Source organism: Chiroxiphia lanceolata, chromosome 4, assembly GCF_009829145.1.
Source record: "Chiroxiphia lanceolata isolate bChiLan1 chromosome 4, bChiLan1.pri, whole genome shotgun sequence".
NCBI classification, from domain to species: Eukaryota; Metazoa; Chordata; class Aves; order Passeriformes; family Pipridae; genus Chiroxiphia; species Chiroxiphia lanceolata.
The window spans coordinates 60,766,117-60,793,130 of NC_045640.1; the positions used below are offsets into that span (position 1 = coordinate 60,766,117).

General features: G+C 39.0%; 1 protein-coding gene and 1 long non-coding RNA gene across 2 annotated transcripts in view; one reads left to right on the forward strand and one right to left on the reverse strand.

The window, feature by feature from the left end:
• Positions 1–904: 904 nt before the first annotated feature.
• Positions 905–11,433, reverse strand: TMEM184C (transmembrane protein 184C). Its single transcript, XM_032685719.1, has 10 exons — positions 11,093–11,433; positions 9,218–9,348; positions 9,084–9,120; positions 7,801–8,006; positions 6,950–7,024; positions 6,110–6,203; positions 4,744–4,856; positions 3,962–4,061; positions 3,132–3,303; positions 905–2,697 (listed from the first exon to the last, which is right to left on the reverse strand). The coding sequence occupies exons 1-10, from the start codon at positions 11,207–11,209 to the stop codon at positions 2,405–2,407; spliced, it is 1,338 nt and encodes a 445-aa protein (XP_032541610.1). The 5' UTR covers positions 11,210–11,433; the 3' UTR covers positions 905–2,404.
• A 217-nt stretch (positions 11,434–11,650) lies between these two features.
• Positions 11,651–27,014, forward strand: part of LOC116786060 — a 109,561-nt gene continuing 94,197 nt past the window's right edge. The window contains exons 1-2 of the long non-coding RNA XR_004356808.1: positions 11,651–12,224; positions 15,341–15,404. This is a non-coding gene — a long non-coding RNA (uncharacterized LOC116786060). The remainder of the gene's footprint in view (positions 12,225–15,340; positions 15,405–27,014) is intronic.

Sequence of the window (27,014 nt, forward strand, 5' to 3'; positions counted from 1 at the left end):
GGCAAGAGCAATACTTAAAACTTCTGATTAAAAAACTTAGGAGAAGATTGGGCATAAGACAGAGGAATAAATATGGTTAAAAGGAAGATGAGCTGTTTGCAAATTAACTTTTTGTATAATCCTGATAGGTCATGCTGTGGAATATTGTGGTAGTAGTTTTCAAAAGCCAAGGTAGGTGTCACTGCAAGATTTCCATTTGTTTTGGAAATTCAGTAGCAATTTTTATGAAAAGGTATGCTCCTATAAGCTACTGCAATGAAAAAATAACTTTTCTCCCAGAAAAAAAAAGCAAGCCGGAATATTGTGCCAATGGAATAACTGAGTAATGACAAAAAAACTTAGTAGCTTTCCAGAAACACCCTGAAAGAAGACACTTAAATAGCTGCTCTCCTATCAAAGTCCCCTCTGTACCTTATTTAAGTTTTACACCAAACAGATGTAACTTCAGGTATTAAAAAGCAGATTCCTTCAGTGTGAGGTTTTGAAAAGCCAGAGCACAGTAGCTACTCAGCTTCCAGCAGCTCTGATCCTTCAGATATTACTTCTACCACTGCCCCTTTTTTTTACCTTTGTGCATGCAGGAAATCAGATTATTTCTAGTGGGGGCTACAGTGGGCACTGCAGTCCCAAGAAATTGTGAACTTTTACAAGTTGTTCTGTTGTAGAAGATAGTTGTTACATGGATAAGATGATACCTAGAATCAAGCATAAATAAGTAGATTCTCATTCTTCACAAGCCCAAACAAAAACTCCCTTTTCAGTATGAGCCATATAATAGTGAAAGCACAAACTCCTGTAGGAGTTATACTGTATAAGTTCCCCTTCTTCCACGAGGAGGACAGTTGTAGCCATGTGTCATTCACACCCTTAAGTTACTGTAGCAGCAAATCAAATTGATACAAGGTGAACAGTTTAAATAAAATCTTTAATTGCTTATTTACAACAAAGGCAATGACTTGGCAAATTGAAAAGTATGATTTTCAGTTTCTCGCTAACTTCAGATACAGCAAGTACATAACTATAAAATATGCAGCCTAGTGAGTAAGGCGCCATATTTACATCACACTAGTACTGCAAAAAAAGCACTTAAGATGAACTTACTGACAGGCAGAAGTTAAACATTTATCCTGTAAATGCTAACAATGCTGAAAAAGAAACTTAAGATCTTGTCATTTGAAAGGTCAGTGCTGTACTGGTTTGGGGTTTGTTTGGTCAGATTGCAAACATGCAATAGTAGTAAAAATCTGATAAACTGATAATGGTCTGACACTGTCAGTTTTTGCAAAATAACATTTTGATACAAGTGTACTGCTTCTTGGTCTGAAATCTAATGCTAGTAACTCCAGTATTAGATTAGCTACATAGTTTTACCTTAGCAAAGGTCTTCTCTGTGGTGGTGGTGGGAAAAAAACGGCTATTGCATTTGAATCCAGGCAAATGTATTATATACTAGAAGCATAACACAATCACACACAGACACACATTTAAGAATACAAATTACTACAGACACATTGCCAAGAAATCCTGCTTTAACAGCTTAAAAAAAACTTAAGTGTTAAAGAATTTACTGCAGCCCAAAATTAAGAAATCAATTTTGTTTTTTACTTCCTTGTTTTGACATCCTTTATTCCCCCTCCATGTATTTTAAGGTAGGAACCAGTATTCTTATTTTAGAAGGGTAGGAAAAAAAGGAGTCAAGTTAAGGTATTAATCCAAAACTTAACCATCCTGGCTGTCTCTTCTGAATGTAAAAGACTTACAAACTATGAACTACAAGGACAACAGATACCCCAACCATATGATCTGGGCATGGAATTTGATAGCAAGGCCTGTAGGGAATGCTTTCTTTGTACAGATTCTTTACTTTTGTAGTTACTATCTTCATGAAAGGGCTACGCAGGAAAGAGAAGAAGATGGCATCTGTACAGAAGTTACTGCTTCATCCACACTCCATTCAGCATTGGGGTATGGAAGTTAACCATCATTAAGAGGACAAAGTTTATACAAACCGTTTTTGTTACTGCCCTCCTTAAATTACATTCTTGAAATGTAGTTTTCCCATTGCTAGTAGTACTTGCATATCATCTTTAGAAGAGCAGAGTATTTTTCCAAATGTTTCTTTTGTATTAATGGAAGTCACTGTAATTCTGATATGATGTGGAAGTGTTTAGCAGTTTAAGGAGTTGACTCTTACATTTATGCAGAAATCTTTACAGTGTGCGTGTTTTATATCCATGGGGTGCTCACAGATCCTCACATCCAGTATAGGTTCCAAATTCAGATGTCAGTTCCAGCCACATCCTCTTCCCATCTGCGCAGCGGCTTTTCCAAGCTTTCCAACCTTCACCACTAATACTACATGTTAATAGGACACGTGTGGCAAGTTTGCAAAGAAAAGCTGAGCTTAACTTTTATCCAAAGCTCTCTCTGATGAATCGTGCTCTAGTTCAGGTGATTCCTCAGCATCCTGAATGGCAGAAGGGTTATAAATACCATCGACTGCAGGGGCTGTCGTTGGTGTTGTGAGAGGTGTCACAGTGTGTCCAAACCCCTGGTAGTGACCCATGGGTGAAGATGGCATTGAAGAAGCATCAGAAATTGGGTCTTGAGTAGATGAAGACAGTAAACTTGTATGCTCATTTTGTTCATGATCCTCAGGAAAAAACATTTTCCTCGGCTGGCCCAAAACCGTCCTTCCTAGAATTAATCAAGCCAAAGGAAAATATTTTTTAATCTTTCCAGCACTATACTGGTCTTTGAACACACCAACTCTAAAACAGGCGTGTTAAATTAGAAGATAAGTCTTTGTTTTGTGTCGGTTTTACATGGGCATTGTTAGTTTTAATAAATAAAAGTATGTCTTTCCATCCAAAAGAAAAGCAGGAAGTACATCCCTCTCTTTACCTAACACATCTGAAACTTTAAAAAGAAACATTAAAAGCTAGACTTTAAATCAGTCAGGAGTACTGAAAAGAGCAAAGTGCCAAATAAGCCATGAAATTCTCTAAAGATGCAGATGCTACTAATTTGGTAATAGAATGTTCTCAAGATACTACAGGGATGAAGCTGGAAATACATACAACAGATTAATAGATTGTTAACAGATTGTACAAGTCTTGTCTGTCACTTACCAACATTTCGAACCTGTTCTGATATATCTGCCCTTAGATCAGAAATATCCCACATGGCAAGAAAGGAGTCGAAGCACGACCCTTCTTCAGCTTCTTGAACATAAGGTTTGTAGGAAAAACTGTAGTGATGGGCAATAGCAGCCAGAAACATCTCCACACAAATGATGAAATCCTGCAGCAAGAGAGACACTGACTTAATCACTCATAACTGGAGAAAAATAGTTCTGGGTTTCTTCTGCGATTGAAAGACTGCAATTGCCCTGGGATACTTTTCCACCAGAAGCAGGATATTCATGGCAGGCTTCAGAGAGCCATATGTGCTACATTCATAGAGGAACCAGTGCCCTGAGGGGCTGTAGGAGACTGGAGAAATTATTACTGGCTCAAAACAACTGAAGTTTGGTTGGGGGGTGGGGGAAAACAGGGCAAGGTCTGCATAAGTGGGGTAGGGCCTCTGGTCCAGCCCTGAAGTGGCTACCACGCCATTGGCACACAGACCAGAGCAGATAAAAAGGTCACTGACACAGGTGTGACCTGATATGACCCACCACCTTGGGACCTCACTGGATCCAAAGCGGTGACTCTTTATCTTTCTCTGTCTCTCTCCTTTTCCTCCCTCCTTCTTCTCCTAACTTCTCGAAATCTGGGTAACCTAAAGTTGAACGTGTGCTAAAACTCGCTCGGGTGACTGGCTGAAACTTAGCCCAACTCAAAATAAAACCAGTACTAATCTAGCCTATGTTAATTACAGTGAGTATGATAATAATTGCTTGAGATCAGCTATGTTATCTTACATATAACCATTCCTCCCCAAAAGTAACTGCTCTTACCTGTAGGCCTGTAGCCACAGCTTCCACACTCTGCCATTCCCAGGTGTGTTTCTCAGAAATAACACCAACTTTCACCAACAATGCAATGAGCACAGCCTGCCTATAAAGATTATTTATTATTATTATTATTGTAACAGTAGTGCCAAAAAAATCTGCAAGCAAATCTGGTAAACAAGGCCTGTTCATATGTGTACATAGGAAGAATCTTATAAAAAACTTACTGTTTACATATTTAGATTTTAAGAGGAAGAAACAGACTTAAAAAGAGATGTCACTCATCCATGACCCTGAAGACCAGCAGAATCATCAGAGAAAACAACCAGTCAGTCATTAGAACAAGGTGCTTCTCTTTCATAGTATTGCTGCAGCCCACAGAGTAAAGGTCAGGTAGTCAAATACACTCACTCAGCAGCAGATAAGTGTGAGCAATGCTTAGACAGCAACTTGTAGTTAACTTTCAGTAACTTATTTTGAAAAAGTAATTTTTTTACTTTAAAAAGTAAAAAATTAAAAAAATTAGTTTTGAAAAAACTGCAAGTGGAGATTCTAAAATAAGTTGTGTTCTTGAGAATCACCTTACAAAACAGCAAGTCTAAAAAATAATCTTAAGTGAACAAGACTGCTCTGTCCAACATACTGGTACCCTTTTCCCTTCACTGCACTTCACTAAGATTATGGGTAGATTTTTTTAAGGCCTCTAACTCCAGTAACAAATCCAGCCTTCTTAGCTCTTTTATGATTCACCTTAAGAGCAAGAAGTAATGAGTAAATAATTCACTTACCAGAAAGAAACAAAAACTACCATCTTCACACAAAGGAACTTTCCAACAGGTTGGATAGGGTTCAGTTCCTCACGTAGTACTTTATAAAACAGCACCAGACAATACATAGCAAACTGACAAGGAAAAGAAAATGAAGGAAAGCTTTCAAATCCTTGTTTATTTTGTGAGGGAGTTGTTGTCTTCAGTTAAAAAACCTATCACAGTATGATGCAAACTTTAAAAGCTATCTATTTTTAAAAAAGAGGCTTTGGATTTATGTAATTTTTTTCCTTACTGTTTTAAATCACTCTTTTGTTTGCCTGACATTGTATTTCTGAAATGCATGGTGTTGGCAGAGACTGAGGTCACCTATCTACACACTTTACAAAGCATAGGAAGGTCAGTCCCATGAAATCTTTTCAGTGCCAAGCTCATCTCTAGGGAAAATGGCATGAAAAGCACATATTCTTTCAGATTTCTGTTAATAACACCTCAAATGTTGCCTCTTTATGAGACTGGGCAATGAATGCAACCTTCACTGCAAATCTGAACTAATGTATAGCCAAACCTAAGGAACTGAACTCCCCTTTTTACACACATTCTCCTACTCTCTTAATAGTAAGTTTCTATAAGGAATCATGTCAATCAAGACACACAGAGGTACATGCTGCTGCTGGGATTGTTGTCCCACCTCCTTCCATACCAGTCCCCCATCAAACACAAGGGTGGCAGTGGGGGGAGGACACAGTTTCCAAGTGATCCCAGTTGTTGTGCTGTTCTGACTCCTGCTGCTGTTGCCAAGAGATGTAAAAGCAATCCGTGACCTCCAAAATGCAACTTTCCATTTTAGGGGCTGACATCTTACCCTGACATCATCTGGCAGTTGACCCAACAAGAAAAGATGTTAGGCAGGCCAGAATCTGTGCACTGCACACACAGTTTCCATTTTTTCCTGTCAATGTTGTTATCACCAGCTTTGTAACACAGAATTTTTAACTTGGTCACTGTTGATTCTTTGTATGTGTGCTGGGAGGAAGCTGCAGGGGCAAGGGAATTCAGCTCTTCTGCAGAGGGGCAAGTCTGCAGCAGTAATACCCAGGCCATAACCACCTCACCCATCAAATAATTTGGGGTAGAGAGGTGGGGCACTTCATTGCTTTATGGAGCTTTCTAGTAAAAATAATAAAAATTTTTAGATTATCTGTTTTTCTAGTGTTTTTCATATATAGTACTTAACAGACAATAACTTTGACTTACAGTGGAAAATATTCTACCCATAAGAATTACCAGACATTAACACAATTACTGTCAATAGTTCACGTAGAAAGTTCACACAATACTAATAAGATGACTTAAAAGAGCAGAAAGATGTATTCTTGATACTCACTAGCTGTGACATGTTGTTAAGTATAACCAAGTAAGTCCAAGCATTGTTGAAGCTGAAGTTTCCTTCATCATACACCCCCACTAGTTCACAAATCCTGAAAGAATTTTTTGAGTTAATCACTATGTGGTAACAGATCACGTTCTTGGAGTGCTACATATTCATTACAACCCTTAGAATCCAAGACCTCTTTTGGTACTCAAATATGGGCACTGGGGGCCTGCACGAGCATTAGTTTCCAATAGCATATATATATTATATATAATATAAATAGTTATGTGGATATTCATTGTGAGTAGCAACTTTTTACTCAGTCCCACAGAACTAGCAGCAACACAAAGTTCATGAAATTAAGCTTTCTGCATCAGCATGCACAGCTGCCTACTATTACTTTACAACCACAGTCTACATGATATGTATGAAGGCTCACAGTCAAGCTTGTCACATGCAAACTTTAATAAAATTTTAAAATTCACGTGAAACTTGTCTTTGAAAACACCCAGTTGTTGAAGGCAATGAGAGAAGGGAGGAAGGAAAAATAATCTAAAAATTAAAAGATCATAAAACTGTCTTTCCCACCCTAACAGTACTTCACATTCTCTCCCACAGATTTCAGCAGCAGGCATTAAGTATTTATTATTTCAATTCTGTAAATAGTAATTTGCTATAGAGAAGCCATAAAGAAATCATAGGTTGGATCAAACTGTTGAGACCCATTTAGTATGTAACACGAGTCTGCTTTCAAACTGCCTTGATTCAATAAAAAGGGCATGAAAATTCTTTCCACTGTAACTCAAAATTACATCCTGAAGATCAATATTAATTATTCATGAGCATACTTACAAAGCAATAATGGTAGTAAATGGTCTGACAACAGTGTACTGCAAAACACCCAGTTTACATCTAAATAATAAAACTCTGCAAGAAAAACACAAAATTCGTTGTACAAGGATTTAAATACAATTCACTTATGGAAGTTTCCTGTTCTCAGTAGATTCACTAAAGTAAATTTTTATTTTATGGTAATCTCAATTTCTGCTTCCAGGACTTCAGATGCTACACAGTGTGTATACACAAAAGACCTGAACTTTTACAGGCACATAACAGGAAATACCCAGTGATTCACTTATTTTAGCCACGGAAAGTTTCTGTCAGGGCTACACAAAGATAATGCAATTTTTGCCATATTTGAAGATGCTTAAGAATGACTTAGATTCATAGTTTGTCTTCAACATTTTATCAAAATCTCTTGAGAGATTTTACCAGTCTAAGCATGCAGAAATGGTTTAGATGCATAAAGCCTTTCTCCCCTCACCTGTGGAAGTAAAGCAACAGGCTATCTGGTCTACCCCAGCTCCACATGAGGTTTTTGGCAAATATGATAGCAAAAAAAGCAAATTTAAAGGTCAAAGAGACCTTTTCCCAATATTTTCCAAAAATGATAAAGTTTCCTTCGGCATCATTTGAGCCAATGCATCTTAGTAACCAAGTGCAATTCACAGGATGTAACAATCTACAGATGACAAATGTGTTCACAACCACTTTCTGTAGAGGTTCATGGCTGATAAACGAAATTCATACAAACCATAAACTGACTCTCGTCAAGCAACAACAGTTATGCTGCTAAATATCAAAACAAAATATTTGTATCTGTCTACCCAGCCTGAAGCTATAAGATGCCATCATATACTCACTCTCCCATAGCCCAGGACGGACAGCAGCACAGAGGGGGCAGATGTCTCTGCTGATCTTTCGCTTCTATTATTAATACGAGGTTTGGGTACCGGTTGGTTAGATAATTTGAAAGAAAAACCATAAAATTATAGATGACATAAGCTTCATAGCATTCTCGACATGTATCCACATATATTGCAATGTTGGGGTATTTCAAAGCTATCCACTGCAAGAAGAGAGGTACACAAAAGGTTACGTGCGAGAAAGACAAGAGCGATTCCAACGACAACACTGGCTGGGTAGTTCAGCGAGCAATATTCCTCATGAGACAGCAGGCACTAATTAGACAGGGCTTGAAGCATTGGCTACTAAGAAACCAATGCTACAGCTAGAAAGTAACATTTTGTAAACATACACACAAGAACTCCAAACTGCACCTCTGCCCCTTCAACTGGAAGCGGCTCAAAGCACGGCACAAGAGATGCTTTGTATCTTTGATAAGACAATTCAGTCTTTCAGAAGTAACCAACTATGTAAGTAACTACACAAAACCTCTTCCTGTTAGGTGGAGACAAGATAAAACTGTTTCCTGAAATTCACATATTCATTGTCAAGGTGGGTTTGAGAAGTTTTAGTCCATAAAGTTGATTTCCTTTGGTATCTGATGTTGTAAATGTTTGCTCTGACATGTTTGCAAAATACAGAAGAAAGAACAGATTAGCCTTGAAGTGGTAGCCAACTCTCTAAACCATAATTTCTGACAGGAGAGGGATTTTTTTTTAGCAAAACTGTGATTATGGATCAGCTGTCAGAGCTTTCGATTTCTGGGTGTCACACTGCTTTTGCACTGTTCAAAGGACCTCATCCTTTGCCCCCCGAAGCAAAGAGGAATAATTTGAGCACTAAACAAAACTCAGGAAATTATTTTAGTTGTAAGCCTAACTTGGGAAAGAAAGGTAAGGCATTGAATTTGAGTCAGTACGTGGATTAGTCAAGTTTCCAGTTCTGCTGTTAAGAAGGAAGGATCAAAAGCAGGCTTTTGTCATACCCCTTTCAACATCTGTCATAAAGGATACTCCAGGACAGGGTTAAGAAGGGTTAGCAAAAGCAATCCCTGAAGCTCCACAGGAAGAATATATTATCCCTAGAACTATGTTTCTGATGTACTCCATAAACAGGAATGCCCAGAAGCTTCTAGGACTACCATTCTCCCTGCAATATAGTTTCTGCTGTCACACTGTTTTCCCTCACTCCCACAGCAAACAGAATTTTATTGAGCTGTTAACAGTAAGAGGACACTTACACTGTCTAAACTGTAAATCGGCACCATCCATAGAATCCTGTTACAATAACAAAAGAACATTCAATATTACTAGAAGTATTTTTAGTCTGAATTAAATTCAACATTTGTAGCTCAGGTAAAATGTGAAATGTTACCTTATTATCGGTTTCTGTAATTCAGGTTGAGTATAATGGACTAAGTGTTGTAGTATGCCCCAGAGAGATATTGGTATAGTCATCAGCAGAAATATCCCAGCGATAAACCATGCCTTGGTATGAATTCCAACCTTGTAAAGAAAAAGAAAAATGCAAGATCAAAGTTTCAGTCTTAATACTTTAAAGTATTTCAAGTACACAAAACATTCTACAAAAACAGAGTAACCCATACTACTGAATTTACTGAAACCCACAACAGATTCTTTGCTTTAGTTCTGAAACTTGCCTCAGTTCAGTGCTGCATTATAAAGTTTCTGAAAGCTTGTGAATTTAAAGAATTTTTAGCTTTAAAATCAAGTTCCAACAACTAATCAATTCGTTTCATATAACAAACTCAAAATACATAAAAACATAATGTCAGCTAAAACACAGGGCTGAAATTTTAAACCAAAGCTCTCTGAGAAATAACTACATTAATAACCCTAAGTACCAAAACCTGAGAAACATAGTAGACTATTCTCTGATTTTTTTGCTGAGAATTTCTTCTCTGATCCCCTACAGTACATCAACATCACATGTTTTCTGTTGCTTTCCAGTTTTTCTTCTATACAAGTATTGGACTTAATGGTATGAACTTCAATATAAACATCTATGATGCATCAGAACAGGATTTCAAAATCAAAAATTTTAAACATGTTCAAGACAGATCTAAATTATAGATATCATAAATGTCATAAATTATACCACAAAAAAAACTTACCTCCAGTGCCACAGGCCTGTATCACATTGAACAATACATATATTTTAAAGTTAAAATTTTATTTCCTGTTAGAGAAGCAATTGTATCACATGAGTGTGTAATTCATACATCACTGCTGCGTGACAAGAGGAGTTTTTCTCTATCAGTAGAGAAGCTCTACTCAATTCTCCCTGATCAGACAGAATCACCTTTATGAATGCCACTATTACTGCTAAGTTTCAATACATAAGTTCTGGGATGAACTTATGGAGAGAGCCAGTCTCTCCTTGGTGGTGCCAAACACTAGGACACAAGGCAAGGGGCAGAAACTGATGCACATGAAGTTCCACCTGTACATGAGGAAGAACTTCTTTATTGTGGAGCAGAACAGATTGTCCATAGAGGTTGTGGAGTTTCCATCACTGGAGATATTCAAGAACCATTTGGACACAATCCTGTGCCATGTGCTCTGGGATGACCCTGCTTGAGCAGGGAGGTTGGACCAGGTGACCCGCTGTGGTCCCTTCCAACCTGACCCATTCTGTGATTCTGTGACACTTGGCTGATTTCTTCAGCATCAGCATCCTGTTCAAACTGTTCAAACATCAACTACTACAGAACTAGAAGGGGAAAGAAATCCTGGTCTGTCCCACTGCACTTTGATGGGGCTTGAGCAGCAGCATGCCCAGCAGCACCGTGGCACTTCTTCAGCCTTTCCTTTCACAGAGTCACAGAGCGGGTCACGTTGGAAAGGACCACAGTGGGTCACCTGACCCAACCTCACTGCTCAAGCAGGGTCATCCTAGAGCACAAGCCACAGGATTGCGTCCAGAGGGTTTTGAATATCTCCAGTGAGGGAGAGTCCACACCCTCTCTGGACAATCTGTTCCAGTGTTTGGTCACCCGCCCAGTAAAGAAGTTCTTCCTCATATTCAGGTGGAACTTCCTGTACATCAGTTTCTGCCTGTTGCCCCTTGTCCTATCGCTTGGCACCACTGGGAAGAGCCTGGCTCCATCCTCCTGCACCCTCCCTTCAGTTATGGCCACTGATGAGGTAACACCTTTCCCCGCCGGGTCCCCCCCGGGTCTCTCCCGCGGCCCCAGCGGAGCGCACCGGGCCGGGCCGCGCCCCTCACCTCCAGCTTCTGCAGCTCCCACACGCAGAGCGGCACCACCACCAGCAGCCCCACGATGTAGAGCAGCACCACGAGCGGCCGGATCCAGCGCCGCCAGTTCCCGCAGGTGCACGGCATGGCCGCGGCACCGCCGGGGCGCTCCTCGCACCCACCTCAGCGGGCCGGCAGCGCCCGCGGGGCGCGCATCACCGGCGAGGCCACCGCCTCACATCAGCCGCCGCCGCTGCTGCCTCGCCTCGGCTGGTTTAGGTGCGGCTCAGGCTCAGTTTAGGCTCGGCTTAGCCCGTCCCCCCCCGGCGCTCCCTTCCCTGCCCAGCCCAGCCCAGCCCTGCCCCGCACACGCCCCCGCGGCGCTTCCGCCCGGCACCGCTTCCGGCTGCCCCGCCCCGACCCGCTGGCCGCACCCATTGGTCCTCGGCCCTGCCCATCACCGCTGCCCCGCCCACCAGGGCACGGCGGAGGGGGATCGGCGCGGCCATGCCACCCCCCCCCCGCGAGAGGGTTGGTCTCTTCCACCCCCCCGGCCCGCGCCCTGCCCCGCCGCAATGGTCTGTTCCACGCGGGGAGGGAGAGGTGTTTCCGCGGCTGGAGGTTGGGAAGTGCGTGTTAAGGGAGCGTGTGGGAGTGGCGGGAATAGCGGGAAAGGCAAAGGCAGCCGGTCTAACCGCACAGCTGAGCAAAGCCCCTGCCTCCAACGCCTCCCCTGAGGGCAGCCCAGGGTGAGCGATCCCCTGGAGGGGAGGCGCCTCACAGCGCCCGAGAGTGGCTTGTGACGTGGAGGATCCAGCGGGCATACGAGCAGTGCAAAACCACACGTTAAACTTCAAGGATCTGTGGGACGAATAATGCAAAATACGTGTTAAACTTCAAAGATTTGTTGGATTGCCCCTCCAGCCACCACTACCCCCGTTTTCGGAAGCGCTGTGTAAAAGCTGCTAAATCGCCCCTTAACTCCGCAGTGGTCACTTGGGAAAACCCAGGACCTCGGATGCGGAGCTAAATTAGGACCGCAGGTGGTATATATTCAAGGTGCCAAATGTTCAAGGGACTGCTGCTGTTTGGAAGGAGGCAAATGCAGATTTTAGTCAAAGGCACGATTGTGTGTGCTGGAAGAAACCCCATGGAGTAAGAGGTACTAAGGAATAGGGTCTCATTTTTCTCTCTAGTGATAAATTCCTGAGGGTTTGGGGGTTTTTTCCTCCCCCCACCCATCCCCTCGCTTTCCACCATGAAGTTACCAGTGGTACCGTGGTGTACTATTCAAATAGTAAAGCTGCATAGTTCATTGAATAGTTTCTGTCTCTCTATTGTGGGACTGACTGGAAACATGTTTTCACTGGATGTATGCACGGTTAAAGGAAATTTCCCACTCAGAAAATTCCAAACCCCCAGAACTTGTCAGACTGCTTATCCCAGATAATCGGTAGTATGAGGCCAGATTCCTGTTTGTGAGACCTCCTTTTCCCTTCACATGCTGCACTGATGTGGCATCCAGTACTTCACAGGATGAGGCAGAGGCTCGTCTTGGAAGTGTTCAGGAGTCTGAATCTCAGCAGCCCTGACCACCTTAAGTAAAAAGTCTGGTACCCCAATTGCCATTTCTACCATTTTCTACCAGTCAGTGAATTAGCTATAAATTCAACATTAAAGTTTAAGGGTAAGAAACGTTTTAAGGGAACTGAAAGATCATCCCTGTGTTACATCAAAAACAGAAGTTCAGCAGGGGTAAGTGATTTGCTAGAGGTTATGGCAAGTGTGTGAACAGAATCTTATTCACTGATACTGACACTAAAGAACAGTTCTTCCCAAACAGTTTTGAGCTGAGATACTACATTTCTATATTGTATTACCAAGTCAATACTAAGCTGCCTATTCTATTCACATTTGTTCTTTGTATGTGACCCATTCTTGGCAAGATGATACAAGAAGTAGACCAATTAGAAGCTAACAAGCTCAGTCATATTGAATAATAAAAAGTACATGCATATACAGTACATACATATAAATACTTTTTTCAAACAGACACAAACTCATATGATGGTAACATATCCATAATTAATATATCAAAAATGACAAACAATATTTTACACCGTTACTGAACAAACACAATATTTTTTTAAAGTTCAGGATTTATTTTTTTTTTTTATTTTTCCATACTTTGGTTCAAGCACTGGTTTGGGTTTCAGTTTTGTTTTTTTTTTTACTTCCCTGAGAATATGCAACTGAATCTATGCAAGAAAGATAATAAAGTTGTTAAATTGAGTACCCTACTCCAATGACACTTGTTACTAAAGCCATACTGTAAATAAATATAAATCCTGAAAAAAAAATGCATCTCTCTAAATATATTGTTTTCAATACTTTCAGAAAGTTTTCCTACAAAACAAAAGTAGATTTTTTTTTAGCATAAATCCAAGGCTCTAGGGTATTTTAACAATCTAGAGGGAAAGCAGGTTTTCCACCAACTGAAGTCAAAATATGTGAGCAAGTAATACTCAGGTAACTTTGGAAAGTGCCAGCACTGTACTAGAATATGTAAATAAAAGTTTCTTTCATGGGAGAGGTGAAAAAAATATCATTCTATTCTAGTTAGCATTGGTAAGGGCTAATTGGAAAATTGTGAATTATGTTAAAAATACAAAAAAAAAAAAAAAAAAGCTGTGTCTGCTGAGAAGCAACCAGCATGATCAGAAGTTAAAAATGGGGACTTTCAGGAAAGGCTAAAATAACTGTATTTAGAGAAGATTTCAAGGAAGCATGATAAATGTGTATCAGCACAAGTCTGCTGAAACTGTGACAAGAGGAATTGTGTACACTTAAGCACTGAAGTAGTTTGTGGTTTCAGTGATCTCCACTGCTGAAGGTTCTTTTAGGAAATCTTCCACTTCATGTCCCAGGAAAGATTCTGGGGTTTGGTCAGAAGAGGCACTCTTCTGATCTGTGAGGTTCTAGTCTTGTGTTAGGAAATCTCCTTTTTCATTACTCTCATCCTTTAAGAGAACTGAGGGCATGTTCTGTCTGTTGTGCCAAGCTTCCTTTGTCAAAGACCAATTCTGCTTCTAAAATACCTTCATAAACAAAAATTACTTTGTTACAGAAGTTAATATGAGTTAATAACAATAGGGCCCTCAAATGTAGCATTGTTGTGAGCTGAGTTACAAATATTCTTGTTTCTCAGTTGTGTTTCAGTAACACAGGAAACAACTGTATAAAATCTCGTCCTCACACATAGATTCATGATTGGGAATTTATAATTTTTCAAAGTATTTTGCCATAAAAAAGTCACCACTGACACGTAAGAAAAGGGATCATTTTCCAAACTGTTGTGGGGGTTGTCAGTGAACTATTGGCACTGTGTGGGACTAATTCCATCTCCAGAACACGTGTAATCTTCCTTGTTTTCAGAAAGAAGCCCCACGTGAAGTATTGGTAAAAACCAAACTGACAGAGTTCATCTTCACTAACTATTAAGGCTTCTAATACTGGAGAAAAGAGTAACAAAGCTACTTCCCAGAACTTGGAGATAACAGCTGTAATAGCAGCATTCTCTGCTACTGGAAAGACTGATGTGAATTATTGTTGATGTCAATCATTATGTACATTCTGCTCTCATGAATTTCAGATTTATTTAAAAGAGAGTTATGTAGAAAGATAATAAACTGGGATTATTCCTTAGTATATGGAATCCTATAAATAATTTACTAAAGTAAAATGGCAAAGAAAATAGGCTATTTTATAATTGTGGTTGGAAAACTATGTGGTATTTATTATTCATGAATTATATTTTTATTTGTATGCCATTTTGTTTCATAGGTTTCCTCATCTTTTGTTCTTACTTCGTATTATGCAGGTGATAACTTAGTGATAACTGGGCTGCCCATCTTGCCCGATCAGAATTTCACTGTGAAGTGGACAGCAAGGATTAAATTCAAATTCTCATATAGTAAAAATCACAGATTTCCCCTCACCTTATGGTGACATTACTATCAACTCTTTGGGATGCACATCCAACAGCACACAGCTGATTAGTTCACACTCCTCTCTGGGGCTTGCTCCCACCAGCAACCTTTCTAGTGTGTATTTATTTTATTTTATTAAAACTTAATGAGAGTTAAAAACTCAATTTAATTTCTTTTTTTTCTATCCATCATCAATTTTTTGTCAGTGCTCTGTCATCAGTTCTGACATTGATCTTTACTATGGAAATGCTGCCACCATATTCTGATTACTTCCTTGGTTCTTTTGCAGATGATCATTGAAGGGAAAGGCTGTTTTTTGGATCCAGAAGCATCTGTGACCAGCAGTTTGGATGGTAAGTTTTGGTGTGGTTTCTTTGTTTTTGTGGTTACTCAGATTTTCCCATGTTAGCTTGCTGGGGACTTGTTAGCTGTCTCCCATCACTAGGCTGTTTGGCACTTTAAAACATGAGCTCCTCTTGCAGTGAAGGGAATTAATGGGCATCTATCTTTGCTTGACAACGAGTTTTATTCATTTATTTTATGTATGATACCTCAAAACATATTTAGCAATGTAACAGGGTCTGTATAAAAGGAGGTAGCGAACATGAAATAATCAAGTGTAAATAACCCTCGTAAACAGCTCCTCAGATTGGCACATCTATAATTCTCATGAAAGGATGGAAAGAACGTGTGCCAAATGTTTGGAAACTCTGCAAGATTATTCTGAAGTCTTCCTGCCACTTGGCTCTCAAAGGAAGGATTTCCCCGTAGAATTCTGTAGTATAAAAACCTTCCCAACATTTTATCGAAAACCACTTGCAGTAAAGAACAAACAACACCTAAATTCAGTTTTAACTGAGACAATACAACTCTCTGCTAAAAATCCATGCTCCAGGTGAAGGGCAAATCAAAATTCACAGAGTTTTGAGATGTTTTCTGCAAACAGGAGGAATGTTTGGCATGATTTGTTAAGGAAGCACTTATTTAATGTCAGACTGAACATTGGAACAGGTTCCCTGGAGAGACTGGAGTTTCCATCCTTGGAGATACTCAAGACCTAACTGAACATGGTCCCAGCCAACTGACTCGATGTAGCCCTGCTTAAGCAGGAGGATTTGGACAAGATGACTTCATAAGTCCCTTCAAACCTCCAGTCATGGCATTCATAGGAATAAAATCGATGTCAGAATAATATGGTGGAAAAGATGCTGCTCAACACCTTCTCTACAACAAAATTTTTCAATTCTGACAAATATTATATAAAAAAATCACTCCCATGCCCCATCAGCTGTGAAGAAAGAAAACTGTCATGTGGGCCATGACAAGAGGTCTCTTCCAACTACAGATTTTTTCATTAAACACAAAAATATATTTATTTATTTATTTACATGGAGAAGCATTACCTGAAGAGCATCTTTTCTGCTGAGAAGTTATGTGCCTTTCTGTTGAGCAGTTAACAGATTTTTACTGACAACTCCTTATATTGCTGTTTTGTTTACAACAAGGATTCCTGAACTCTGGTAAGATTATTCCAGAAAATGAACTGGCCTGGTAAAGAAGCAGGCAGTACCATTGTTTAGGTTGTATCTGCTGTTACAGCCACTGTCAATGCTCATTTAGAAAATGTTTGGGAACTGATAAAAAAACCCTCTCTGTTATCTCTTGCCTTGCGGCTACAGCTTTAAAACGCGGTGTATGGACCCATCTGGGCTTGTTAACAAAGGTGAGACTGCTGGAGCCTCTCTCTTCTTTTACTCCCCTTCTTAGGAGGGAATATGAGAGACCTGCATGTGTTCCTCAGCATTACAGTGAATGATGGATTCGCCTGTAGATGGGGCACAGGGACTATTTCTGGGCAAGTTTTCATCTCAGCCAAATTAAGACGTTAGCACACTGCCAGTAACATATTGAATGTGAGTCAGGCAGCAGAAGACCATGAAGCTAAACTAAAAAATGGGGATCCTTTTTAACTGAGTTCTGATTTTTGAGCCTTTGGAAAACTCCTATATTAGTAGCAGAAAATGTGTTTCCCTAATATAATGATTATAAACACTTTGACCATGAACAAAATATCAAAAATACATCAGGCAAAGAAAAATTACCCTAGAATAACTGAAAGTGATTCAAGAAGGGGAAAGAAATATGTAAACCCAAGTATGAGGGAAAAACAACATGGAAGGGTCAAGTCCATTATCACTGCTTTCCCTCCTTCTCTGTATCAGGTTCTGCTGTAAAAGTATGCTTCCTTCTGATTATTACTGCCACAGCAGGAGGCTGATATTCAGCAGGAAAATGGAATAGAATAGAATGGATTATTTCACTTGGAAAGGACCTACAACAATTAACTCCCTGATGACTTCAGGGCTGACCAAAACTTAAAGTATGTTATTATGGGTATTATCCAGATACCTCTAAAACAGTGACAGACTTGGGGCAACTCACTAAGAGCCCTGTTCCAGTGTTTCACTACTCTCTCAGTAAAGAAATCCTTCCTGATATCTAGTCTAAACCTCCTCTGATGCAGCTTTGAACCATTCCTACGTGTCCTATCACTGGATACCAGGGAGAAGAGGTCAGCACCTCCCTCTCTATTTCCGCTCCTCAGGAAGCTGTAGAGAGCAAGGAGGTCACCCCTCAGCCTCCTTTTCTCTCAAACTAGACAATCCCAGAGTTCTTAGGCACTCCTCATAGGGCTGAGGTCACTTGGTCTGTTCAGCCTGGAGAAGATGAGACTGAGGGGAGACCTCATTGCAGTTACAACTTCCTTGTGAGGGAGAGGAGAGGCAGGCACTGATCTCTGCTCTGTGGTGACCAGGGACAGGACCTGAGGGAATGGCCTGAAGTTGTGTCAGGGGAAGTTTAGGTTGGATGTCAGGAAAAGGTTCTTCACCTAGAGAGTGGTTGGGCACTGGAACAGGCGTGGTCATGGCACCAAGATTGACAGAGTTTAAGAAGCGTTTGGACAGTACTCTCAGGCACAGGGTGTGACTCTTGGGGGTGGTCCTGTGCAGGCAAAGGGTTGAACTCGATGATCCTTGTGGGTCCCTTCTGATTCAGCATATTCTGTGCTTCTTTGATTCTGTGATATCCCTTCCAGACCCCCTTTCACCAACAATTCAGCCTGTAGAACCTGTCAAGGATACAACATTCCACTCACAGGTTTGCTCCTTTAAGAGATACATGTTACCTGATATTTCCTACAGAGAAGATATAAGTTATAAATATGACAGTATCAGAGAGTGAGAAAGATGCTGAAAAATTTTGCAGCTATGCAAAATTGTGAACTTACCTGGGAGAAAATATCTTAAAGTATGTGGGTATCCCATATTTCACAATCTTGCACATAAGAAGTCATTTAAAAATCTCTAAATGGGGCTCTTACAAAATGTAACATGGTTAAGCAGCATTTTGTTTCCATTTTCTCTTGATTTCTGCCTGCTTCAACAGACAGCTCTCTGATTGTGCTGCATACTTGACTGGCAAAACCCTGCATTAAAATGCTATAATAGATGCATTTTTGATGACTAAATGTATAGTTTTATTAACTAAGTACTTAGTAATGTTTATAGCCCTTTGCTCATGTTTCTCGGGTAAAGCTGCCCAGATGAAACTGAATTTGCTTTTTCCTATTAGCAAATGAAAACAAAAGGACAAACTACACTGCCATTCGTTGTATGTTCTGCCTAAAAGCAGCTAAAATTATACATATCCATAAGCATGTTTTTACTTTAAAGATGTATGGAACCAATTTTAAATTATTTCATGTCCCTGAATTATCTCAGTTTTACTAACTGGCACATACTTCCAAATTCCCAATCTCATTCTTAGTTGTTCCATATAAGGAAAGAAGAAAAGTGCATGCACTGAAGGATATCAGAAGAGTATTTATGCAGCTGTGACTGAGGTGTGTGTAATCCAAACATGGAATTGTTTGAGTATCCACTAGGATGTGCTGTCGGCCTAAAATTGGAGCCGTGGTATTTAAGAGACTGAAGTTTCAAAATTCTCAAGTGTGATGTAAACATAACCCCCGGGGTATTCTCATTTGGAGATCTCAGAGAAGAAGTACAAAATATAGGGGTTTGTAAGGAAAGGCATGCAATGGTTGAATGATAGGCAAATTTTCCTATCTTACAATTATCCATAGCTGGCATACTTGAAAGGAGAATTTACTCAAGGAGTGTCACAGCCATGACCATATTCAGTTAATTGAATATCTAACATTAGAACTTTTATTGCTGGAAATAATTGTTGCAAGGTGTGATCTCTGCTCCAAGACCTTCTGTGTGTATCATATGTGCAATACATGCAATTCATGTCACACCTTTACACAAAAAGACATTACATGTGTTCTATAACAAAGTACTTGTGTTGCTTGTTGTGAATGTAAACATATATTAAACAGCATTCAGCTGAGATTTGTGGTTTTAAACTGATACACTGAATCCCTGGTGGTAAAACAACATACGTTTATCAAGATGTAGAGTTCTGAAAATTGATATGATGTGAATATTTGAAACACGGTCGTTCAAGTTTGCAGTTTGTCATGTCAGTAATACTGATGTGTTTTGTCGGTTTTGATACTTTACCCTAGAAAGGATTTCATATATTAGAATTTTCTAGCACTTGTGACTTTATAGTGGCTAACATATTTTTAAGTTGGGTATGTAGAAAGTAGATTGATAAGCCGTGCAAGAGAACCTCTGGAGGGATCTGTTTGAACTGTTCAAGCACAGAATGTGAAGGAGTTGGCAGCTGGCACTCCTTTCAAGACAGCAACAGTTCTTGTAATGAATATACAAGAATTCTATAGTTCTTATAGAATTCCTTCAACAATGAAAAGAGAAAGAATCCTACTGTTTGGGGGTTTTTTTCTTCCAGATTTTCCATCTTAAAAACCATAGCAGGAGCATAAAATGTTAAAGATTCCTAAAATACTTCAATGTCTATGTAGTACAGACAATGCTGCCACTGGTAGTGATTAAGTGATCTAACAAGCCTTTTCTTTAATTTGAGTGATTTCCTAACTGATGCATCAGGCTTGCATAATATTAAATACAGTCTTTCCAATCATTGCTTTCTAAAATCAGACAAAAGCTGAGGTTTACTGAAGATAAGTTTTGGTCATGCTTTCTCAGTTATTTACCTATCAGTGTTGCTAAGTCTGACAGAATTGTAAGGTAATGCTGCAAAGTTTTGTGTATACTTTGAAAAAAACCCCCAATCTGCAACTTTGAAAGAAAAGGTCATTGGTCAATTAAAATGTGTCAACATAACAACTCTTTCTTCTGAAGAGTAAGATTTTTACTCCTTTCTTCTGAGAGGCATGAACTAAGTTCTAGTCTGAGAGCCAGGAATTCCTCCATTCTCATTCTGATACTGACACTGTTGCAGCCTATGGCAATTTATCACAATTTTTTGTGTATGTAAAATGGAAATATTTGCCCAGGGGCAATATGAAGATTAATTACTTAATATTTATAAATTGTTCTGAAAATCAGCATTATGCAGATATTATGATTATTTCTGAGCCATGGATTCTAATCTGGGATGAGACCCAGAAAAGGACATAGCTGATGCTCAAGTCAGGTGGAATTTAGATGCCCTGGGTCAAAATTGCAGTCCTAAAAATGTATACACATCTGCCATAAAACCCTGGAGGTACATAAGGTTGACTGGAAGCTCAGGCATTTTTTATTATGAGGTGCATAAAGTACTCCAGCAGTGCTCATTCGTGCTCTCAAAGGTACTTAAGCCTTAATAGGACTGAGCAGTCTTGTAATTAACTCAGACTAATGCCCAGTAGATGTCCAGAAGTGAAACATTCCCTCACATGTCTCCCTGGAGAGTTCAATCCAGTAGGTGAGCTCTGAAAATGCAACAGCTGGCCCCACAGTGGAAAAATCTGTTTCCCTTCAGGCTGTAGCTCAGGGCTTAATACAGACAGAAATATGGATGAGGTCCAGGTTCAATTCCCTTGGCTGTCTGAAAGGATTCCACCCCTCCTTTGGACCATGCTTTAGTCAGCAGGAAGAAGACTTAGAATGTAGGAAGGATTCTCTCGTCCTCAATTGCCTTTTCCAAAGAAGATACTCACTATTCACTGTCAGCATTTAAGTCTTGCAGTTGTGGCACATTGGTGAGAGAAAGGAACTATTGTGAAATTTCACAGAAAATAGAGAAATACTCAGTCCTGGATAAGTACAAAAATAGTTGTAGGTGCAGGGACTAGAGCCTAGGGTAAAGTGCTCTTCAGTGAGTGCCTGCTTGATTAGTCTGCTCCTTATACAACATGATGACTTTTGTGGGTGCACCAAATGCAAAAGCCTTTCTTCATGCACTGTCTAAAGATTCTAAACTCTGGATTCAATTATGCAGGCCAGGAAGATGAAAATCAGATGGTGTGGTACTTGGGAGTGCAGTGCTTTGTCTTTTTCTAGATCTCTCCCAGGTCCAGCAATAGGGATTTACCAGATACAACTAAACAAAAAGGATCTCCTCCCTTTCTCTCTTGCTTTGTTTCTCTTTCTCTCCATGTTTGTCATCAGTCCTTAAAATGAACAGAAAAGAAACATAGTCTAAGCCTGATCTTCAGAAGTCAAAGGAAAAATCCTTGTGATATTAATTAAATTAAAATTGGGCTCTAAGTATAAGTGGAAGAAGATTTTTTGGAGAGGTTTTCTGTATAGTACCCATTATACCTAAAACTAACACGTTTCTCCTGGAATTTGTCAAAGCTGCAATTCCTACCAAGTCAACATCTGTCTCAATACTTTAAAACAGATTAATTAAAAAGGAGTTTTATAGTGATTTAAACTCAAATTTTCTCAAATATGGTCTGTTAATTGACTAAAAAGACAGCTAAAAAGGAGAAAAAGAAAAATAAATATGCTTTTCTTTCCAGAATACATGCACATTTTATCCTTGCAAGGATATATTTAGCTAACACATTTGTAACAGCTTGTGTATATGACTAGGCAGTCAGCATGGCACAAAATTGTACAGACAAAATTTTCACTTTTTGAGAAATGGTGGTATAAAGAAACATGAAGAGTTGGAGATGAAATGGACTTTAAACCCTTCCAACATGTAAACAGTAATGTGACTGGAAGATACTTTTCACACTAAATAAATTTCTGCATTTCTACATATAGATAGCTATTAACTATTAGTGCAAAAACCCTAGTTTTTCAATAACCATGAAAAACCATAAAACTAAAACTTCGCCTTCTAAAGCAGCATTTTTGTTTAAACATGATAATATTAGAGGCTGGTTTTGTTTGTTGTTTTTTTTTTTTTTTTGTGCTGCAGCCTAGAAAAATTCATGAAACAGACTGAAACCCCCTGAACTGGGCCCCTGGAAAAAAAAAAAAAAAGCTTTTCCATATTTTAAAGTGGCTTTTTAGGCCTCCCGAGTCTTTCTGGCACATCATTCTCAGACCCTTATGGACTGGGATGCTGCCAAACAGCTTTTTTCCCACAAAACTTTAATAAACTTTGAGTGCTGGACAGAAGAGTAGTGCAATTCCCAAAGAGAGATTTCACTACAGGATTCCAAAATGTGTACAGTATAGAAACTAGCCTCTGAATGAACCCAGCAAAACTTTTCCTTGGATTTCTAACAAATGCAAGAAATTTGGTTCTGTGTCTTACACTGGTTTAGCATTCTGCTTTTCTCTTACCAGCAATATGATTCCCAATATTGTTTTATAAATCAGATGTGCTTATTCTAATGCAAGTATACTTTTTTTTTTTGGCCAGACATTAAGGCATACTTACATTTACTTACAACCACAGGAAAATATTTCTAACTATGAAGTATTTAGAACACATCTCTCAGAAGAAGAAATATACAGGGGGCATCGTGGGCCAAGTTCAGCTCTTAGTTACCATGAGTAGAGGAAGTGAATCCAAGCAACTCTGTAGCATTATTCTGGCCTGTTATCCACTGCTGGACCTTGCCAAAATTTAGCATCATCTAATTTTCTATTAGAAACAAAAATATAACTGCCATTGAAAATGAAGCTTTTCTGTATAATTGCTTTTTCTCTCCTACACTTACCTGTAACTCCTGTGCTACCTGGTGTTTGGGGTAAGCTCATTTCATGTTCCAGATAGGCATTTGTTTGTTCTGTGTGTGCTTGAAGTAGTTCAAAGCTGAAGCATTACAAAATTTCCTCTGATGTATTTTGAAGGAAGGCCGTAGGAGATGGGGAATAGAGGACTGCAGCAAAAAGATCCACATTAGTCATCTCAGACTCCCAGTCAGTGCTACAGCTGCTATTCCAGTTGTGGGGCAGGAACCCTGAACTTGATTGTTTCAGTTAATTTGTAGAGTGTTCATATATCAATACACATAGAGCATTTCTACATCAGGGGGTCATTATCACAAGCTTGGTCCTGTGTTCTGAGCCAGCATTCCCAGGTGCATGTGAGCCAGTCTATGGATTTGTGGGGGAGTTGCTTTCACATAATTTAGAGCAAAATTTTGAGTCAAATAGTTAATACAGTTCTGAAAGGCACTCAGACAATACCTGAAAGGACATCAACTCATCTTTTAAGTATTTCATCATTACCCTGCTTACTCAGGCAAAGCTTCCACTGATTTCCAAGAATAGAGTTTAGTATATAAAACAGCAGTTAGTTCCATTTGCTGTGAGCTTTGCTAGAGTAAAGAGAACATAATTATCTTCCAAATTATATACTTCCCCTGCAAAACCATATTTTTATTTACTTCCATGGTTCTGCAATAATACATTTTGTAGACAAAGTTTTCCATACTTTGTCATCCCTGAGCTGTTTCCTTTTGGAAAGCTTAAAGGAAAATTTATTCAGCTACAGTTACAGATATAGTTTAAGAAAAAATATATAATCAGCTTCAGAAATGTACATTTCTGTGATTTTGCAGTATTCAGAAACCAGTCACTCCTAACACATTTACACTTCATAAATTGAATTAAGCAAGGAGAAATATCTTTAGTATTTGAGAGACAGATGCAAGGTCCAGAATAAGTTTAATTTATGGGACTCTGTGTGCAATTGGGGAACTTACAGAGGCAGGTGTGAACAGTGTACACATGTGTTCAGTACATATATAGAATCATAGGATGGTTTGGGTGGGAAGATCATCTAGTTCCCACCTCTCTGCCATGGGCAGAGATGCCACCCAGTAGACCAATTTACTCAGAAGTCCATCCAACCTGGTCTTGCACTGTGAAAGGCCTATTACTCCGAGTGTTATCTGAGTTTAAGAACCCCAAATATAGAAGTTTTAAAAGGAGTTACAGCGAAAAACCTCTTCCATCTTGAAAATAGCACAGAGTAGGACTCAGAAAAACAGACAAAAGGGCAAAAGATGATCAGTGTTAGGAAACAGCTTCCATACAACATATGAGTAAGCAGACTAGTCAACCTGGAAAAGCCATTTGAATCTATAAACTTGTGAGTAGTAAGGTAATGAACAGCAATTGTTTGCTGTCTCTTAATACAAGAACCAGGTTATATTGAAGGAAATGATCAAATGGCAAGTTCATAGCGTAGCCTCATGCCATGTAAGTTAAATCCCTGTATTCATTCCTCAAGATGCTATGGATTAAAGGATTCCATAAGCTCAAAAAGATAAATTCATGGAGGAATACCTATCATTTACCCAAAATGTACCAGTTCTCACCTCACTTTGGTCAAGGCTTGGGCAGTCTACCAGTGCAGTGTTATTGTATGCTTATCCTGGCCTTACACCCTTCCCTGGGTGTCTGCTGTTGGTCACCATGAGTGACAGGAAGGTGTGACTCAGGAAAGCTGCTTTAGGTTTTTAGATCCTTTTGATCATTAACACAAAGAAGGACTGCTCATACATATACCAAACAGAGGTGAGTCTTGTGCTGGACAGAAGTGTCTTAATTTTACATGGAGAGTTCTAATCTATTTTTATAGCATTAATTTTTTCCTGTACCATTTTTTAAAAAACTACTTTTACTTCTAAAGGACCTCTCAAGAAACGGGCTTATTCACTCCCTAAACAATGTGCTACCAAAACTGAATGTTTCAAATGACAATTGTGTAGTCTGAGTACAATTATTTCACATACAATCACACTACAGTCACATATTAAATCCATGTCTTCTGACACTTAATGTCTTTATGTATTAATCCCAAACTGCATTTCTCTTTCTTGGTGCCATATTTCAAGTGCAAACACATCATTTACTTGGTGATCACAGTCACCTGGAGGTCTGTTTCCACGATTCCGTCTTCCCATTAGAGAGTAGTTTCTGATTATTTTCTTTAGATGAATCCCTTTCCTTTTTTACAAATTGATACCATTTATCTTCTGTCTGTGTTTATCTTTTTAGGGTTTAATCTGTTCAATGAATTTATTATAAAATTAAATTGATTTACTGACTTGTTTATGGTAAATCCATCATTTTCTAAATCCTTTTGGGTTTTTTTAAAGTAATACGTTTGAAGGTGTCAGGCTGATTGTCCTAAAACATAAATTCTCTAGCTGTGCTGGCATTATGAACAATACAGCAAGAGCTGTAAAATCCCACACTGATAAATTCCACACATTGCTCTGTTAATACACTTCAAGTTTAACTTGAAAGGGCTTTTTCTAGGCAGTCTTTGTATTGGTCAATCTTTATATTGGTAGAGTTTCTTATGCAGCACCCTTTCAACTCCACAGATAACCCAAACCTAAAATATTTGTTTCTTTCTTTCTTTTTTCTTGTAAACATGCAATTTTGGGACAAAAGGCTAGTTAGGTTCCTCTTTAAGGAGAAATTTTGTAATTGGAGTCCAGATGAGATTTTGTGTTCTAGACCTTTGTTTCTTTCTTAAAATTCATAACAAAAATCACGACTGCCAAAGCTATGCTTGATCTAGTTCTAAATAAATTCATTTGGGTACCTGTAAACATTAAATGCAGTTGTATATCATACTGGTTGCTGTGCTGCTGAGAAAAGTTTGGGCTGTCTAGGCTGAACATTTTGTCTGTGTACTGAGATTACAAATACTGAATCTAGATTAAAATTACTTTGGCTATTTCTGTTTATATCTGTAGTCTGACAGTTCTGAAACTAGTCCATTGCAAATTAGACATCAAAGACTTTTATACTATGTATATCTAAAGTGTTGTTTATTAGTTTAGTGTAAGGACTGCGTAAAACCTTTTGGTTCCTTGATGTGAGTCCTAAGCATTCATCTTTTTGTTGATTGTGATTCGAAAGAGGCTTTGAGAGAAAAGTTGTGGCAAATTGATAGAAAGCTATTCTTAAATGAATACCTTTTAAATGAAAGGTATTCATTTAAATACCAATGTTTAATTGCATTTTCCCCCATTAAGTTTACACTGTTTCCTAAAATCGCCTGCCCTAAAACTGTTACATTTTAATCACTTTCTCTTCAGGAACTACATGGACAATTTAAAGTATGTTCACATTGGAACTTTTGGTATAGGGGAGTAATACCTTAGGCCAACTTTATGCCTGGATAACATTGGCATTGGAAGTAGTGGAAGCAATCAAGAGTTCAACATAAGTTAATTCATCCTGCTTATTGGCAGTGATAAGTCACGGATAAGAAAATATCTCAGAAAGAAGGACAAGATAATAGAAAAGATGTCAAGGGCAAGCTGTAAGCACAGAGTCAGAGAAATTGGAATTCGGAAATTTTCAAATCAGATTTTCAAATTTTCAATTTAGGCTCAATTGTCAAATTCCAATTTCTCTAACTCGTGTATTAGACCATTCACCCAGATTGGAATTTTAACCTCCAATTTCTGTAACTTGTGTATTAAGCTATTTAGACAAGGTTTCTTCAGAGTTCTCAGGGTTCTGTAGAGTTTGGATAATGAAAAATAGTTAACACTCAAAATGCAGATCAGTACTCATCATCAAACTTGTAGTACTAAACATTATAAAGTTTTGGTTTTAGTGGTTCATAAAATTGCTATGCAGCCTATG

Bases quoted from the DNA above. Each gene is read 5' to 3' on its own strand.
- TMEM184C (XM_032685719.1), bottom strand. From the start codon at position 11,209: ATGCCGTGCACCTGCGGGAACTGGCGGCGCTGGATCCGGCCGCTCGTG. The intron at 9,349-11,092 runs GTGAGGGGCGCG...TTTCTTTACAAG, and splicing joins GGGAGCTGCAGAAGCTGGAG to GTTGGAATTCATACCAAGGC. The intron at 6,204-6,949 runs GTAAGTATGCTC...AAATTCTTTCAG, and splicing joins TTTACTACCATTATTGCTTT to GATTTGTGAACTAGTGGGGG.